The sequence below is a fragment of the Acomys minous genome, assembly GCF_964271855.1.
Source record: "Acomys minous genome assembly, chromosome: 11".
NCBI classification, from domain to species: Eukaryota; Metazoa; Chordata; class Mammalia; order Rodentia; family Muridae; genus Acomys; species Acomys minous.
Window position 1 is genome coordinate 66336776 of NC_140492.1, and position 18272 is coordinate 66355047.

Here is an 18272-nt window from a genome sequence, read left to right on the forward strand (position 1 = left end):
TTAATATTAGTAATGGGAAAGAAAAAAATAGATATAAACCTAAGAATTCAAAAGGAGCCAACTACAGGTTCAAGGAAAGAGTTCCTATAATACACAAGACACTCCCCACATGTCACACTGGCTGAGGGCCAACCTCATTGGGCATCTCACAGTGAACATGAATTGGCCAGGACTACCCTCCACACAGATTTTTTTTTTTTGACTACTGATTGATAGAGGTTTTTTTAATCACTGTCAGCCCAGCTGTAACCTTCTCAGGTAGCAGGTTGGCTGGTATGTGCATTTATGCTCCAGAATCAAATCCCAAGAGGCTTACCTAACATGAATTCATCGTTTCTTTGTTTTGACTTTGAAACAGGATCCTGCTGTATAGCCCAGACTGGCCTGAAACACAATTCTCCCTTAGCCTCCTAAGGGCTGGGATTATACGTGTGTACAGCCACACCCAGCAGAGTAAATCTAAAAAATAGCAAAGACTTGTTGATGTTATTCACCAGTAGCTGCTTGTTTGGCAAGTATGACACCCCAGGTTTGGCTCCTAGTACCTTCCAAAAAGAAGACAAGTAAGAAGGAGGAGAAATGATGCACCATGTGAACAATTAATTTTTCTAAAGGAATTACTAGAATAAATCCTATCAGATCTCCCCCCACCCCTCCCCCCTCTCTCTCTCCCCCTCCCTCCCTCCCTCCCAAGCACCAATTGCTCCTTTGTGTACTGTTTTCCAAATGTACAGGAAATACTAATAATAAATGTTAGAAGGAATCATTGCATTTGAATGAACGCTTGAACAGTTCACACAGTGCTGGACAAAAAAAACCAAACAAACAAAAAAACCCTGTATTTTGGAGGAGAGAGACTAAATCAACACAAACACCTGAAACCATCTGTCCTGAGTAAACACAAACAGAGGAAAGAAAACTATGAGACTGCAACTGAACAACAGGCAAGGAAAAGCAAGGTGCAAGGCCAGACCACAGCCAGGCCAATCAAAGGTCATGAAAAGATCAAGCCGCGGTGTCATACAGAGGGCCAGGTAAGTCCTTGGGGAGCTTCTGAAGCCTACCAAGCTACCATCTGCACGTGGTTTGCCCCCATCTTGTGTGGTGTGTGTGTGTATGTGTGTGTGTGTGTGTGTGTGTGTGTGTATTACATTTCATCTATCTCTTCATCCTTCACCAATATCTCAATGTGTGTGTGTGTGTGTGTGTGTGTGTGTGTGTGTAAAACTTTTTCTTACATTAGAAAAAAACCCATGGAGGAAGGGGAGGAAGAATTGTAGGAACTAGCAGGGTCAAGGACACCACAAGAAACCCCACAGAATCAAGTAACCTAGGCTGATACGGGGTCACAGAGACTGAACCCACAACCAGGGAGCCTACATGGGACTGACCTAGGCCATTTGCACATGTTAGAGCTGTGTAGCTTGGTCTTCTTGTGGGACTCCTAACGGTGGGAGCAGGGGCTGTCTCTGACTCTGTTCCTTGCTTCTGGGACCCTTGCCCCCTACTGAGTTGCCTCACCCAGACTTACTATGAGGGGAGGTGCCTAGTCTTACTACAGCTTGATATGCCATGGCTGGTTGATGTCCATAAGAAGCTCCATTATCTGAAGAGAAAGTAAGGTGGAATGGAGGGTGAGGGAGGGGAGGTGGGAGGGAGAGACTGGGAGAGAAGGAAGTGGAAAATGCAGTTGAGATGTAAAAATGAGTGAGTGAATAAGTGAGTAAGTAAGTGAGTGAGTGAGTAAGTGACTAAAAAAAACCCTACTGATTAAAACAATAGAAAGATCTTAAAAGTCTGTTGTTCAATTGCCTGGAAAACAAGACCTTTTAAAACATATCTTTAAAGACCTTAAAAAAGATATGGTGTGGCTGGTGAGATGGCTCCACAGTTAAGAGCACTGTCTATTTTTCCAAAGAACTAAAGTTCAATTGTCAGCACCACATGGCAACTCATAACTGTCTGGGAATCCACTTCCAGGGATTCTGACACCTTCATACCAATGCACATAGAATAAAAATTTTAAAAGAAAGATATTGTGATATCTAAAAGTGATAAGCAATGCTGTGTGCCTGCTTGCTCATGGTCTGACTGTATAGAGAAAATACACACTGTGACATCAAATCAGAGCAAAGTGATGTGACAGTCCCAAGGTGTAACACTCAGCTCACCAGACTGAGAAAGCCAAGTCCTAAGGCTAAAGTACCTGTAGCATAATGTGTCTACTTATTGAGGATATTCATTTTACTTTGAGTGAGTAAAGAATAAATGAATAAAGGGACTATCAAGGGGCCAGTACAGACTTCACAGGCATAAAAATTAAATTGATTCTGGCAAAAAAAAAAAAAAATCAAACAAACAACCCGTTTATGTTCAGATTCATCTCTCCCATAAAAATGTGAATTCTCAATACAAGAATAATTCTTTGTAATAAATACTTATTTGCTTTTGTACAGAAATCTGTACAGAATATATCAAAGACTAAAGAGCAGAGCAGAACTCCAGATACCACATGCCCACCCCTACTCTGTATCTGAGAGCCTTGCTGCAGGATACTGAACTGAGACATCCCTGCAGAATACAGGATAATCAACCATGGAAAAAAAGAAGTTATAGCCAGGAGGGAAGACTTCCCAAGGACAGTTCTGTCAGAACTACTATATCTGTAGACCCCTCCTTGAGGATTTATTCCTTCAGCAGGTACAATCTCTAGAAGTCAGGCGCCTGAGTTGGATTGAGTGGCCATGGAGGTGGTCCCTTCCAGCCTTGCAGTAGTCACACTTGGTAGACAGTCTTTTGGCTCTCAGCTGAAAATCTGGCTAGAAATATAAACAGACTTCTACATAAAACACAACATTTACCAGCTATGATTTGTAATTGGCAACGTGAGGTTTTACCAGAGTTGACAGGGAAAAGTGCAAAATCAGCCCCACTTATCCCAGCGCTCCAGCTGAGCTCTACCTAAAGGTGCTGAAGCACGGCTGGAGCAGGGACAGCCACCGTCACATCCAGCTCACTACTGCCCCAGAGGAGGACAAGGCATCGTTTGTAAGTTACCAAGAACATCATATGAAGAGCTTCAAAAACAACACCCTCTCCCTACCAGATTTGTCCTTTTCCATTTGGCAAACATTGCTTTATTTTTTATCATCCTCCCTTCTGTTTTACAGAGAATATGAGCCAAGACGGCAACAGGCTTCTTGTTTATTTCCTTCCTCTTCCAAAACAAAGCCATGGCTTGAGTACATTTATCAGAACAAAGTCCACAGAGAAAGAGACGGTTTAGACTTTTCATGAAAGCCCCACGGACAGGACAAGGCTGCCACTTTCACTGACTCTTTTCAGCACAGGACTGGAAGTCCTACCAGGGTAATTAGGCAAGACAAAGAACTAAAAGGGGACCAAACTGGAAAAGAAGGAAGAAAAACTGTCCCTGTTTTTAGAGAATGTAATCTCACACATATACAGCCCTGGAACTGTAGAAAGCGCTATTGAACTAACACATAAATTCACTAAAATTGCATGATATAAAAATCGACATATAAAGGTGTGTAGATTATTTATGTTAAAAGCCAGTTCTCTGAAAAAGAAATCAAGAAAGAAGTCACATTCATAGAGGCTACAAAAACATAAACTGAAATACAGTTTTTGAATGACGTAAAAGATGCTCAATGGAAACTATGCAAGATCGAAAAGCAAGTCAAGCAAGTAGCAATTAGTGTGAAAACACTACCATCTTGAGTTGAGTGACTTTTCCATGGAATCAATGGGCAAAGCTACATTGTTATTGTGAGCAGCTGCTTCCCATAGTACCCATGATAACTTTATTGCTATCAGCTTCACACCGTATCAACAATAGCCTTGCTATCATTGCTGTTATTTGCTTTACAGTATATCAGCAGGAATATCAAAATATCATCTAGCTATCCCGAATGGCACCTTCAGACACATCAGGATCTTCTGAGGTTTTTAAGGAGGTGTGGTTAGCTTCTTATTAACTGCAAGGCCAACCAGCACTCAGCGTGATCTGTCCATTATCACTGACTTAGAACGCACCTCCCAACTACTTTTCAAGCTGCAGACATTCCGCCAAGCCTTGAAGCAGCAAATATTCAAAATATACCACAAGAGCTTTAATAACAATCCAGAAAGGAAAACAGAACAGAATCTAAAAACTATGCCCACTAGCCAGTTGATAAAGAAGCACCGCACAGAAAACAATGGTATATAAAAAAGAAGACAACAAAAATATTATATTAAAACATGACCAAATCTCACACAAATGTATTCCACATGAATCTGGCTTGCAATGTCTTTTCTCCTCTAAGCCTTTGATTAGTAGTACTGTCCTGATGAGGGGTCACTCACCAAGTCACTCTAAAAGGCACCCTTCCTAGCATATGCCCCAGCCATATGGACAGTGACTGGGCTCTCTTTACTAGGAAGTCCCATGGGACACATAGGACTCCTAGTGTTCAAAAAAAAAAAAAAAAATATATATATATATATATATATATTTACACACACATACATATATATGTATACACACAGAGACACATACACTCAAAGGCTATTTGAGGAATAATTGAGTAATTTCTGCTTTGCTCTCCCAACCTAAACATCAAAGGAAAAGTGACAACAAATTAGCCCCTAAGCAGTTCTTGCTCAAAGCTTCTCCACCACCACATTCCTTATGGTACACTGCGAACATATACAAAGGCAGAGCGACGACAGGACAAAGCCCACAGCGGTCTCCAACAATAGCACAATGTCTCTGGTGAGTGTTGGAACTCACAGGGGTCTGATGCTCCACTGAGATAACAGAACATCAGACTTTCTCCTATCTCATCTGAAAATCGGTGTTTCTCTACAAGTTCTTGATTTTTATCTTCAGCATATCTAGATTAACATCATCTATCTAAGAATGACAATCCCTGCGATTTTGTAATTTTTTTTCCGTCATGACATGATGTCTCCAGGCTTATGTGGTGGTGCAGGTCACAAGTCACCGTTGGTCAGAGCAGAAATAGTTTTCCCATCACTTCTGCATCTAGCTGAAGTTAATTACTTTGCAACCTGGATCTCCTCCCTGCCCGCGGGGTATATATAATGCTTACATGTCATTGACAAACTTCTACCGCATTCTCCTTCGAACACACCTGGAGGAGAAGTCCCTGCAGTGTCTCACTAATGCTTACACACCATTGACACACATCTACCGCATTCTTCTTCGAACACACCTAGGAGAAGGTGTCTTAAGTATTGCTTCAATGAAAACAAGGTTGCTGTCCAGCCAGGGCCATATTGAACAAGCAAAGCACTGTTCAAAACAAACAGAAAAGATATTAAAAAGGCCTGGCTTTATGCTTTAAAAAAAAAAAAGTGGACTTCTCAAACAGCACTTCTTTAAAGGAGGAAAAAAAAAACACCTTTGGTTTTAAAATGAAATTGGTAGGTACAATGTTCCCAGGACTTCAGAGTATAGGCCAACAGAACGCCGACAAATGTGGCTTGGGCATTTTACAATAAAGCACTCTGAGTCTGTGTAAGATGCAAAGCTCAATATATGTACTGTGGGCAGATGCTTATGGACCATAGAAACCAGTCACAGGCATCCTCACATGGCTGCTAAACCTGCCTTCTGTCACTGTTCTTACCTGCACTTTAAAGGCACCTTCATCGAGTGGTGGAGGAGGAGGGAAGTGTCCAGCGCCAGGTGGGATGGTACCGGGATCCTCTAACGGTGGAGGTGGGGGCGGAAGAAAATCACCTACACAAAGGAAATATACACAAGATGTTACTGGGTACTGATTTTATTATCCTCCTTAAAAGATACACTTGCTAGCAATTTATTGTAATCATTTTAGCCCAGCTTGTTTGCCTTATATAGAAAACTTCCCTTACTTAGATAACTTTGGTTTAACAGCCTTAACTCTCATAGGATAAAAGGAAGATTTCATATTTCAAAGTTAGTCTAGAGGGTTCAAGTACATTAGGCGAAGGCAATGGGTTTCTTGTAGAAGGGAATAGGAATACTGAACTGAATTAGAATTGATAACTGCCATTAATAAAATCCTAATTGAGCAGAGGAGGAAATGATTTGTGTATACATAAGGGTAACAAGACGTTCAGTTTAAGAGGAAGACAAACTTTTGGAAGTTAAGATAAAATAAAGTTTATATCCAGATAGGGCAAAGGGAGGCTATACTATCATCACCTTGAACGGAATGTCCTAGAAAGCAAGCCCACTCCAGGCCGCAGGGAAGGAGTATATCCGCTTACAAGTTGAGTTAAATAAAACCAACTACAACACAGGAAAAACACATGACTCCAAAAAACATTGGGCATAAGAAAAACTTGCTAGGTGGTAAAAACACAAAAACAAAACCCAAAAACCAAGCCAAGCCAAACCAAACAAAACACAAGTAAGGCACACTCAGAACAGATGAGGAGGCATGTGAACAGGAAGCAGATAATGCAGATCTTTACAGTAAGGTCAAGAAATAAGAAGGCTCAGGCTACTGAGACTCCCGACATCTTCTGCCAAGAAGAATGCATGTGGGAAAATTATCTGTGTCCGCTGATGTCAGAGGCAAATATCCAAAGCTCTATGGCCACGTTATAAAATATTTAAAATGCTTTAAAATAAATTTAATTAGGAAAAAAAATCACTTTTTTTTACTACTTTTAAAAGCATTTTTGTTCATCCTTTTAAAAAAGATGCTTTGATACTTCATTTAGAAGAAGTATTCTTTTACATGTAAGTGGCTGATCCTTGCATTTCAGCTTGTTAATCATTAGCTACTATAGGAAGCAGTCTCCATAACCAAATTAGTCACTTTTGGATAATATCATAATGTCACAACTTGGGTATCTGTGGGGAAAGACAATCTAAGAGTGCAAAGTGGCATGCTGTGAAGGTAGGTGAGCCAACTGGGCTCTCAAACACCTGGCGGTGTCCACTGTCTTTACATACTGCACTGGGAGAATTCACTATCAGCTGCCAGGTCTCACCCCTGCCCCCCTCAGCAGCCAAGGACCCTTTCCCTAGAGCCATTCAGTTTCTAGACTGTCACTCGGCACCGGGAAGCAGGCCGATTGCCATATTTCCCTCCCAGTCAGGAAATAACCCTCTGTTGAAATGCTGCTCAGACGTCACAGTTCCTCAGGATCTCTGAGAGAGGACGTGAAGTGCAGACCACTGGGAGGCACTACTCTAGACACTGAACTTAGTAGCTCTGTGGAAGAACCAGTGATTTGTGCTTCTAAAAAGCCCGGGTGACTCCAGTGGCATTAGTGCTTGGACCACTCTTCAAGTTTCACTGCAGTCTGCAAAGCACCTTCTTTCTATTCCCCCACCATTTTAAAGCTGTAACTTAAAGAGCTTCAATAACTCCACCAACCTTGGTCCAGACATGGGACTCTCCAAGAAAGCCATCTAAACCTATGGACACCTGAACTATCCCATATGGATTTGATCCACTAACTGTTAAGGAAAATGAACTGCAACAAAGTCCTCTTCTACATTAAATCGGAATGAGTAAGAAAAACATGCATGAGGTTTTAATCGATGAAGTCATAGCTAGGTTGATGCTCTCAAGCTAAGTTTAGATTCTGGTGTTCTCTCTGGGCCTGTCTTCCTCCAATCCTTTAAAGAAGCATACATGAGCATCTTGTAATTCACTAGGTTCTATATGGTGTCCCAAATTATCAGATCATCAGAGAGTATCAGAGCTGGCTGAGCTCTTGGCATCTCTATCATAAGGGAAGAATGAAAGGCCCACAAAAGGTATATGAATAAACAAAGATGACACAAAAAATTAACTTTAAAAATAAAGGTCCAACTCTCTGTCTCTGAGGTCCCTTTTAAGTTCATTTTCTCTTACCCTGTTTCTCTTTAAGAACTTAAATGTAGAGACACAGGCTGGTGGTAATGCCAGAAGGATTAAAGGTGAACAAAAACTGACTTTTTAAAACAAAGAAATAATGTAAAAACAACAAAGATCTTAATTCTAAGCAAGACCATGTAGATTTCTAAAAAACCCAGCTGATATCCTCTTTACCATCAGTCACTAACTACAAGCAAGGCTTTAGCTCAGTAAGTCCAACCATTGACTATATTCTATAGCAGGACTCACATTTTAGAATTACTTATAAGAACTGATAAATTTCATAGTAACATGGTGATGTACTTGAGGGGGCAGGTCCTGGAGAGGGTATTAGAAAAGGAAATGCTTTGGAGGGGGAAATGCACTAACTGCAGCAACTGGAGGGAAGACCCTGGGCAACTCTTGGAAATCATCTATATGTCCTAATTCTGATGTATAGATGAACATACAATAGGCAAGCATACTCAATGCTACACGTGTAATAAACCTACAAGCTGTGCATTACCATGGAGAAACTTGACAGTGGATTCCTTAGAGTGAAGATGATAAGTTGCCTTTACCAAGCTGAACTGCGCAACCAAGGAGCATAGTGTGAGGACACTGTATGACAGAGGTTTTCACTCGTCGCTGTTTACATTTTTCTCTTGCTTCAAACTAGGAGAAGGGGCACCCAGCTCCTTGTCCTTTGCTCTCAAAGGATTGTTAAGTTTAGGATTCATGATTGCCCCCCACCACCCTTGGGGGGGGGCAGGAAGCCCCTTGTGAAGGCCAGAGTGGCGGGGGCTCCACACCTGAGAACGGAGGGAGAGAGCTCCTGGGCAGGATGAACTGGTGACGTGAACTGGGATGTAGAACCTAAGTCACTACCGAATGTTCAGCTGAGCAGTATTTTTAAAACCGCCAGAGAGTGCTGGGACATGGCAGGCCAACTCAATGATGCCTTTTCTCAGTCTTCTCAACCTATGGACTCCTCTGTTCAAGACTAAAATATGAACCTGTGGCTTCTCTAAAGAGTAGACTGCCAGGCTCACAGATCCGGATACTCCTAGGAGGGCCTCAGTCTTCCCCGCTCCCTCCCCCCTTATTTGTAACTTGTTCTCCATATGTGGCCTTGAACTTGTGCTCCTCCACCCTCAGCCCCCTGTGTGGATCACTATGCTTCATGGACCTCAGTCTCTGAAAGAAGAATCTTTGGCAGTGCGCTCTTGAATCCTTTGCTTCGGACTTAATATGGCGTCTGGTTTCTAGGTCAGACTGGACTATCTTCTCAATTCCAAGGAACACAACTCTCCAGATCTTTCAGGGCCCTGAAGTGCAGTCACGAGGAGAGGGGAAGGGATGAGAAGGCTGAGTAACATCTAAGCACAACCACAGACCCTTAGGAAGAGCCAACCTCAAGAGCAGGGTCTGGACTCCTGTTCTCATGGCCTACAGGTCATTTGAGAACTGTCTACAGCGATGCTCACACTCACTCAAGGCAAATCGTGGGCACTGCTGGTTGTCTGTCTTAATTGCCATGAAGACAGCAGCAATACCTGTCTCAATGACCAAACCTCCACTGTGAATAAGAAGACACGTGGCACTGACTAAAATTCCTTTAATTGCTATCCAGGTGACCTCACATTGTCAAGATACCAGAAAAATTAATCTTCTACCCTTCTACCTCCATTTTCTTCTACTTAACTAATAAGTTACTAGTTCTGGCTGCATTTAATATTTTAACAGACAATGTTACTTTTACAAAAACACTAAGGTGAAAATGACTAATGAAAAAATGTCCTGGATGACAGATATGCTAATTACCATTTTGCACTTACTCTCACATATGTATGTATCAAAAATTCACATTAGACATCATTATGTACATTTCTATAACCACTATCCACTGTGAATATCATAGCTGTAATTTGAAAAATACAGATTAAGTGGCATCCATAAGCACGTAAAGAGTCCAGTGTGATCCTACTAGCTAAAACATTTCTTGGGAAAAATAAAACATGGCAAATGATATAGAATCCTTAGTCATATTTATAGACTCTAATTAAGGGATATCCACATTCAATTATCTGTCCTGAGACAAAGTAACAAAACAGCCCGCAACAAAGCATAGTTTGAATATTCAACACGATGCAATGCAGAGAAAACCACCAGCATGCTCATCAGCGTAGCACTGTTACAAAGAAACTGCAGCCTAGTGCATACTGGAAAGCATAAGAGCCATCAAGGTGATGGGTTCATCTGTTTCTGTCATGAGTGTCTTCACTCAGTGGCCTCTGTGCACCAGGCATTACTCTAGACCCTGGAGTATAAAGGTACAGAGGAATAAGTGCACGAAACAAATGGAAAGTGTCGCCCTGATAGAAGTTACCCTGTAGCAGAAAAGAAGGATGTATTAAGAAACAGCTAATATGAGCTAAATGCCAAGTAGCAATAAATATAGTGAAGCCATGCAGAGAAAGGGAGGGGACAAGTCAGGATGGTGGTGGGATGTGGCAGTTTTAATGAACAGGACTGAGAGATGCCTCACCAAAGTGGCATTTGGGCAAAAGCGTAAATGGAAGAAGGGAGTGAGTCACAGAGTATCTGGGGGCAGGAGGAAGAAGCCGATATTAACAAGTGGAGGAGAAGAGGGCCAGGCTCCGGAGAGCGCTTACAGAACAGCACTGCTTTGTACATGGCCGTGTTCACAGTGGTTACCCAGAGCCTATGGCATAACAAATGCTGTTTTCTATTCCCACCCCCTTTCCCTTAATTCTATACAATAAATATGAATTGTAACTTCGTGTTTTTTAAGAATCAGAAGATAGTTTGAAACGAATCGCAGAATCTACTCAACCCCTGAGTTTAATTTTAATGCATCACTATATTTACCCAAGCTAAAATTTAATGTGCTGTCATCTTTCTAAATAACTTAGCTCAAAATGCTCTTTGAGTTCTCAGATTAAAAGCAAGAAGGCTTATTATCTTTAAGACGATGACGTCTCCCCCACTTGCAAATTGGACAGTCTCGCTCCATATTTAGCTAATACTGAATTTCTGGGACCGCACTGACTTCAACAATCCTCTCGTTTAAACTGCAGATAAATACTGTGGACAGAGTGAACACAGGTATGCGCTAGCTAACTGAGCATATGATACTTCTCTATCACATAGCACTCTCCCTTTGCTGAAAAAAGACTCATTTTTCTCAGCTGAAAACACAGAATGGATTTCACATAATACAAAAAGTGAAGGAGAAGTTGCTTCTGAAAAACAGACTAGAACCAAATGCACTTTTGAATTTCCCAAGTGCCGCTTGTCTGTCATAAGCATAGTCATTGCTATCCAGACAACAACCGCATCCATGCATTTTCACTTTCAAATATGGATGATAAAAATCAACAGGACAGTGGGTTGAGCTTGATGACCAGTTATTGAGACACCCTCAGCCCAAATACGAAAATGTGAAGTTCTCAGCATGAAAAGGTGAAAGAAAAATTTAAAAGTCATGATATGGACAAAGATTGACCCAACATCAAATGAAGGAAAAAAATCTTAGTATACAACTCAGAAAGGGAGCTGGCAGGCGATTACTAGTCACTGAAAGAATCTCCCCAAAGTATCCCATCTGGAGACAGGACATCCTCAGAAGTGCCCATAGAAGGCAGGAACTTCCCTTCTCTTCAAAGACAGCCAGGAGCCAGAGGGAGTGTGGGGTCTCTGCACAATGCATCAATGGGTAATTGAACACATTTTTACCTCTCTTGATTCTGACTGCGTCTGACCATCCTCATCACCCATGACGATGCACTGAGAACCACCATAGCACAAATTCTGCTCCTAGTGCTGCAGCTTGTGTCTTGGTTTTCCCTACTAGACTAGGTAGGGGATGGCTGAAGGCCTACTTCCTGTTTTATGAGTAATTTATCATCAGATTGTTATTTCCTGACTATGGGCTCCCTATGTTGGATGTAGAGATTGATAAAATATATAAGCTCAAAGGAACTGTGAATAAACACATGTACTTTTCTATAGTCAAGTTATGTCCTTTCCAACTACTGGCGTAAGATACAGTGAAACTTCCACCTACCAGACTAACACCAGTGGATCAGAGGACTTCGGTTTTTAAGGACCTGCCATGTTTTGTTTTGGTGCTGCCTTTGCTGGTGTTGATTTACCTCTTCCTGGCTGTTTACAATGTAAATTACTGAGAGTCTGTCTACCAAGTACAATGACTGAGTCCTGAACCACAAATTACCATCTGGTCTTGGGGTACTTCAAGCTCCCAAAGGGTTGCAGCCATCTGCATTTGCACTGGATTTCTCTTCAGTAACCAAAGATCTGAGAATACTTAGATTTTTCACGAAGTCACGAAGTAGGCATCTAGAAAGTGCTACCAATCCTCCAGGAATGTCTGAGACTAGAGTCTCATTCCATAAGGTGGAGATGGCAATGGAAGGGGGAAAAAGGGCATTCCAGAACACCAGTGCTACACATGTGGAGGCAACCTGGCTTTTACATTTTATTGTTGTTGTTTTTTCATTTTAAATCGTACTGTACAAAAGATAGGGGGAAAAAATCACACAATATTTACCAGAACCAAAGAATATACAGTTTAATGAGGTTCTGCGCAGTAAGAGTAGCCATGCAAAGTGGAAGCCCCATAGTCTCCATGTGAGCCCCATAATATGGGGAGCAGGAGCTGCCTCTGACATGGACCCCGTTGCCCACTCACTGATCACGTCCCCCTGACGGGGTGGCCATGCCATTCCACAGAGGAAGAGGGTGCAGACAGTCATGATGACTTGATAGACTGGGGCCAGATGGCAGGGGACAAGGGCTCCCCCTTTCTGAAGGGGAACAGGGAGAGTGGACTGGGAGGAGATGAGGGGGGCTACAAGCAGGTTGTAAAGCGAATAAATTAAAAGCAAACAAACTTAATTAAAAAAAAAAAAACAAAGTGGAAGCCGTGAGCTTCACACTGGATTATATACATTCAGTATTGAATATATTTTTACACACTCACCACCACCAAAAATGAAAATTCCATGACAGACTTAGAAATAGAGAAACAATCAGCTCTATGCCCTACAGTATATCTCCTGGTTGTTGCTTATTTTTGGTTCCTCCTCATCCTCCAATGTTTAGCTTTTCTTACTCTCTTTTCTACTCGTCCCACTGTATCCGCATGGACCTTTGTTTACATGCTGTGCTGGCCAGATTGGTTTTTGTTGTTGTTTTGGTTTTATTAGCTTCACATATGCCAGAGTTACTTGTGAAGAGGGAACGTCAAATGAAAAAAACAAGTGATCATGGGATTGGCCTATAGGCTTAGCTCTAGAGCAATTTCCTGATCCATGACAGATGGGGAGAGGAGGACCGAGGCCACTGTGTGCGATGCTCTCCCTGGGCAGCTTGTATGGGGTATATATCATATATGAGGTATATAAGACAGCAAACTAAGGCAGCCAGGAGGAACAATCCGGTAGGTAGCACCCCTCCATGGCCCCTGCATCAGTTCTGCCTCTATATATTTTTCCCCTGCCTAAGTTTTTGCCCGTTCATTCCAAGGTGCTTTTGACCGTGGTGTCTCATCAGAACAGCAGAAACCTCAGTCATACACATGTATGCATATTTTACTGGCTTGGTTCTAAGACAAGGAATACGTTAATCTACCACATGGAATAGCAAGCACCACTCTGTAATTCTTAAACCAGAATCTTTGCATGGGGGAGCCAAACACAAGTATTTTACAAAGCACCCTGGGAGACCCTGGAGTGTGTTCCCAGTTATGCATCATTGATAATCACAAACAACAGTTTGATGTTACAAACAGCAAAGAAATATTGAATGAAATCCAATCCTCAACAGAACTGAGATAAAAAAAAATACATATTAAGATGGCACAAGTTATTAACTTGTATATGTTAATTACTTATGTTAGGCAGGTCTACTGTGATCATACAAAGTGCAAATAGTTGGGTAAGCTAGTTTAAAAAAAAAGAGTCCTTGACACTGGTTTTTCAATGTTTCTGCAAAGCCTGCAATTGTTTCAGAATAAGAAGCTAAAATTCGCTTGTATTTTATAAATAAATATAAGTAACTGAACTAACCCAATCACTTCAGGTTCTAGATGGGGGATTTTCTGCCAGTGTGATAAGTAGCCAAATAATATAGAATATATATACTCTGATCCCCAAAATTTCCTTAGCTCAGAGCTTAGGTCAAGCTTAAAGGACCCACAGCAGTTCTGAGGTGAGGCACTGAGATGTCTGGGGAATTATAAAGAACCTGTCACTCTTACAACTCCTGAAGGCTGAAAAAGACCATTTGGGGGTGCCCTGAAAGTGAAAGAAACATGAGAAAGATCTTCAGCTAAGTGCAGCCTGGAGAGGCTGAGAATCCATGTTCCAATCCCACAGGCACAGAAATCCCACAAAGCTCCTTCCTCCATGTCAGTGTTCAATCTTCTGCTTCAGGAAAATCCAGGCATAAATGGCGACATGACTGGGAGCCTTCTGCTAGTTTGCCAGTCTTCATCTTTTATGTACTTGAAGTTCTTCTTGCCGAGAAATTCTTGTTACTATTTATATAAAATGATGCCAACCATTACTCACTCTCCTTCAACGCTGCCATTTATTTCATCAAAGCCTCAAGCTTAGCAAATGCATAAATGCTATAAAAATAATCAAATAGAGACACTCATTTCATTTCAAGGTGGTTGTTTTTTTGGCATGCATTTCCCCCCACAGGAATACTGGAGTTGACAGGTACTTGCTCTAAAAATTTACTTCACCACCTGCTAGCTGAAATATTGCTTTCATGGATTTATATTGTATTAAAAGGTCACTGGCTGTTTAAGGCTTAAACAGTTTTAATCATTCTAAAAGTCTCTTAACAGTAAGAAAAGGAAGCTCAGAACAAACAGCAGCAGGGACTCTAATTAAAAGGGCCAATTCATCTAATTTTATTTGGGGTTAATTATTCAGGATTCACTCTTTGATGTGTAAGGAATAGCAATTAGTAATTTTAGTGATTTGAGAATCATTGGAGGTGTAATCAGTTAAAATGAGCGAGTGTTTACAACACAAGATGGTGAATTAGTCTCTCTCAGCTGGAGAACAGGAACATTAGGCTCCGGGAGATGAAGGCAAAGGCTTTCCAACCCTAGTAAGAACAGTCACTTCAAAATCAAACACATGTCAACAGCCATCTAGCACTGTTTCTCGGAGCTGCCGAGGTTTGCCGGAACTGCCTTTAACCAGGTCACTTTTGCCACTCTCCCCAACCACTTCCCTCTGACTGCCCCACTGCCACCATGGCAACCATAGCTGGGTACCATAAAAAAGAAACTCTAGATGAATATGCCATTTACAAGCAACCCAGTCCCGTTGTTATCATGGAGCCCACTGATCCCGCTCCGTGTTTCCGATCAGCTGAGCAGGACCGACTGAATCCATAGAGCCCTGTACTTACAACTGGACTTAGGTGTGCTAGCCAGAGACCTGCTGACCTCAATCTACAACCTCTATCTTTCTGTTTATTTCATCTCCATTTCCTCCCACCACAAAGGCTGAAAATGCCTATCTTTTTTTTTTTTTTTTTTTTTTTTTGCTCCAGCCATCTGCTCTGGATGCAAGGAAGCCACACTGAATTACCCTCATTTTTAAAAACTCATTCATCTCTACTGCCTCCAAAACACTCTATTTAATGCAGAGCTATCTCACATTTAGACTAAAGACATGGTCTGTGTGGTTTCCCTTCTTCCCAAGCCAGCGCTGTCCAAAGCACTATCCACACAGTTGCCACACGGAAAGCCCCCGTTGACACGCCACTCCTAAAACATAGGCAAACAATCCTTTAAAAAGAGGGTAAAGTGAGAGGACTCTGCCTCTCGATTTCACAACTTTGCATGAAACTATGGTAATCAAAGCAACGTGGTGTTGGCAAAGGAGACCACATCTTCTAACAGGCAGTACAGAAAGAAGCGCTCACGCTGATGACCCTGTGGCAATCAGGCTGGAGACAGGAGGAAGATTGGAAGCTTGTGAGAAACCTTGTTTGGGATTCCCTGAGGTTTAACAAATTCACATTCTGGATAGAAGGAATTCTATAGCTGCATGAACCTTTTTTTAAAGAATACAGAGAAAACTGACAAGCTTGGAGGATTATGGTCCCACCACCCCAAACGCACTGATCAGTTAGCATCTTTCAGATGCAAACGGTTTCTCTGGAAGTCATACAGTCCATGCAAACTACTTCTGGCTGATCCATGTTAGTGTAATACTTAAAGGTACATGATAACCATGAATGTGCATACAAATTTAAAAATGACTAAATCAGGGTTAATTATCAGCTCCATCTTCCGAAATCTAAATCTTTCTGACATGCTAACAACTCTTGGACCTAATTAGTTTGAAATACATCAGAGATCAGAGGTCAGTATAGACTCTAAGTCAAGTCTGCCATGAAGCACTACAGCTTTCCTCACCTTAGCTCTACTTACATGACCCTTACCTGTCAGCTTGCCCTCTCTCCAGCACCATTTCTATTGTCCAGTGAGCCCAGTCCATGGTCTTCTTCTATGAGACCAGTTCATTTTAGTTGTTACAAATGACTAGGAGCACGTACTTGCCTTACTGTATCCCTTTGAAGAGTACATCCAATCATATTGCTGCAAATGACAGGGGTTCACTCTTTATAGAACTATTCTTGCATTGTGCACTTCCCCCAGTCATCCACTGGCCGACACCTTGGTTGAGTCTGTATCTTGAAAGTTATTAATACGCTATAATACACATGTGAATACATCTATTACCTCGATGCAACTAGTTCATCACCTTTGGTCACATAGTCACTAATAAGATCTCTGGTCACGTTTAAATTTGAGGAGATCACACCCATGGTCTTCCTTGGTGGATGTATGAAGCTGCAGTGCCAGCAACACAACGGAAAACCTGTGCTTTGCAGGTCCTCACCACCACCCATTACTGTTCATCACCATGTCAACAGGTGACATGAGAGCTCATTGATGTTTTGCTGTGTATTTCCCTAGTGATGAGTGATGGTAAGAATTATTCTGTACATTTGTTGACCATTGCTCATCTTCTTTTGAGAAGTACTTTTTTTTTTTTAAAACAGAGTTTCTCTGTGTTAGCCTTGGCTGTCCTGGACTCACTTTGTAGACCAGGTTGGCCTCGAACTCACAGTGATCCACCTGCCTCTGCCTCCCAAGTGCTGGGATTAAAGGCATGTGCCAAAATAGTTAGTTAAGTAATTTGCTATGTTTTCAGTGGGTAATTCCTATATTTCTCTTGAGTTTTTATGTATTCTAGATATTAATGTCTTTCCAGATAAACAGCCATGATGTCTTCTCTCACTTTTCTGCTTGTCTAGATCTTTACTTCATTGACTGTTCTTTGTTGTGCAGCCTTTGATTTTAAGATTATCTGATCTTTTCCATTTTGCTTTTGTTGTCTCTGCCTTGGGGGTTTTATTAAGGAAAAAATAAAATACTCTGTTTACAGCATTGTATTGAATTGTTTCCCATATGTTTTTTCTCATAGTTTCACAGTTTTAAATTGCATATTTAGGTCTCTGACCCAATTTTAATCGATTTTTTAAAATATAGTGAGAAACAGAGCTCTAGTTTCCTATGCACACACACATCCATTTTTGTCAGCACCATTTACTGGAGACAGAGTCTTTTTTCCAATGGATGTTCTTTGTGGTCCTGACAGGCATCAGTGGGCTACACACATACGGGGTACCTGCTGGGCTCCCTCTTCTCTTCCATTGGTCTATATGTTAGCTTCTCTGCTTGTAGCATCATGCTGTTGGGCCACCATGTTTGGGAGCAAGTTTTGAAGCCAGGCACTGAATGACTTCTACAGTTTTTATTCCTTAGGAATGTTTTTGGTATTTTAGATATTTGTGATTACACAGAGAATGTTTTTAAGACTGACATTTGTATTTCGATGGGAATTTTCCTGAATCTGAGGACCATTTAGGTGCCACAGTCATTCTGACAACATTAATTTCCCGATTTATCCACGTAGACTACTTCCATTTTTGTGAGTCCTTGTGAGTTTCTTTCCTTAAAGTGTTATGATTTTCATCATATAGATTGCACAATTTCTTGCCTAATTATTGACCTAGACGTTTAAAACTTTTGCAGTAATACTGAGTAGGATTGCTTCTTCGATTACTCAGTCACATGCCACTCTGATGATTTACACAACAGTGTCGTTTTGTTCCAGGCCCCAAGGACTTGCGCACTCATGCCTTTCTATCAAGACCATCCTATCTACTGTATTTTTTTTTTTTTACATAAAGAAGCCCGAGGAGCCTATCTTGAATACACATACCACCTGCAGTCCTAAACAGATATCCTTAGCTACCCCA

General features: G+C 41.5%; 1 protein-coding gene across 15 annotated transcripts in view; it reads right to left on the reverse strand.

The window, feature by feature from the left end:
* LPP (LIM domain containing preferred translocation partner in lipoma) overlaps nucleotides 1-18272 on the reverse strand; it is a 604427-nt gene that overhangs the window by 336014 nt on the left and 250141 nt on the right. For all 15 annotated transcript variants that reach the window (XM_084802403.1, XM_084802406.1, XM_084802400.1 and 12 more), the window contains one exon: nucleotides 5658-5770. In XM_084802403.1, coding sequence (XP_084658529.1) covers nucleotides 5658-5770 — 113 coding nt within the window. The remainder of the gene's footprint in view (nucleotides 1-5657; nucleotides 5771-18272) is intronic.